The sequence below is a fragment of the Egretta garzetta genome, unplaced genomic scaffold (assembly GCF_000687185.1).
Source record: "Egretta garzetta isolate BGI_Z169 unplaced genomic scaffold, ASM68718v1 scaffold149, whole genome shotgun sequence".
Lineage (NCBI taxonomy): Eukaryota > Metazoa > Chordata > Aves > Pelecaniformes > Ardeidae > Egretta > Egretta garzetta.
In genome coordinates, this window is record NW_009269998.1 from 2,379,624 (window position 1) to 2,380,456 (window position 833).

The following is an 833-nucleotide window of genomic DNA, read 5'->3' on the forward strand; positions in this document are numbered from 1 at the left end:
AGGAAGCGTGGATGTTCTATAATAATTATTTTTTTTTCTTGCCATAGTCGCTGAAGAAAGTCGGCCAGGACTCCATTGTGCTGCTAATCTGCATAACAGTCTTTCTTTCCTACCTCCCAGAGGCGGGTCAATATTCCAGCTTCTTCCTATACCTCAGACAGGTAACGCAAGGTTTTGATATGGATTTGAACAGAAGTAAATGTATAGGGAAGTTTTTCAGCATTGCTGAATTAATACAGGAGGTTTGGATAACTGGTTAATTCACAGCTTCCAGCAGCTGATGGAAGGCCTCGCGCTGTTCTGGTTTGGTCTCTTAGAGAGACAAAAGGAGAGGAGAGAGATGAACGAGTTATAAAACAATTTCTCATATTTTGTAATTATTTGCATTATTCTTGGACTAGGAGGTTCATTATGTTAAACTTCTCTTTTTTGAGGGAACCATTTACTTGTTTTCTATTTATGCCCCTTTATTTTCATATGCTTGCTTGATGTAATGAATAAAACAACCCCAACTTTTTTTCTAAGTTAGGGGGGAATTGAATAATCCCCGTCCTCTGCCTTGTGTGTTCCTCCGCTGATGGTTGTGACGTCAGGATGCAGGATTTACGGTTGTTAATCAAGTTGCCTTTCTTTAATGTAGATAATGGGATTTTCATCTGAAAGTGTCGCAGCTTTCATAGCGGTCCTGGGGATTCTCTCCATTATTGCCCAGGTGAGTTCCTGCCGCGCGCGTCATTGATTTGGTAACGTCAGGAGCGCCGGGCGCTGCGGAGCGCTGCCCTGGCCCTGCCGTGCCAGAAACGTGGCTCGCCCTCTCCCGCCGGCGGGGGGGC

At 44.8% G+C, this 833-nt stretch overlaps 1 protein-coding gene across 1 annotated transcript in view; it reads left to right on the top strand.

Moving 5' to 3' along the window:
* The window catches only part of MFSD14A (major facilitator superfamily domain containing 14A), a 14,915-nt gene that overhangs the window by 9,664 nt on the left and 4,418 nt on the right, over positions 1-833 (top strand). Inside the window, exons 7-8 of the mRNA XM_035902868.1 lie at positions 48-161; positions 641-712. Of these exons, the coding sequence (XP_035758761.1) occupies positions 48-161; positions 641-712 (186 nt within the window). The remainder of the gene's footprint in view (positions 1-47; positions 162-640; positions 713-833) is intronic.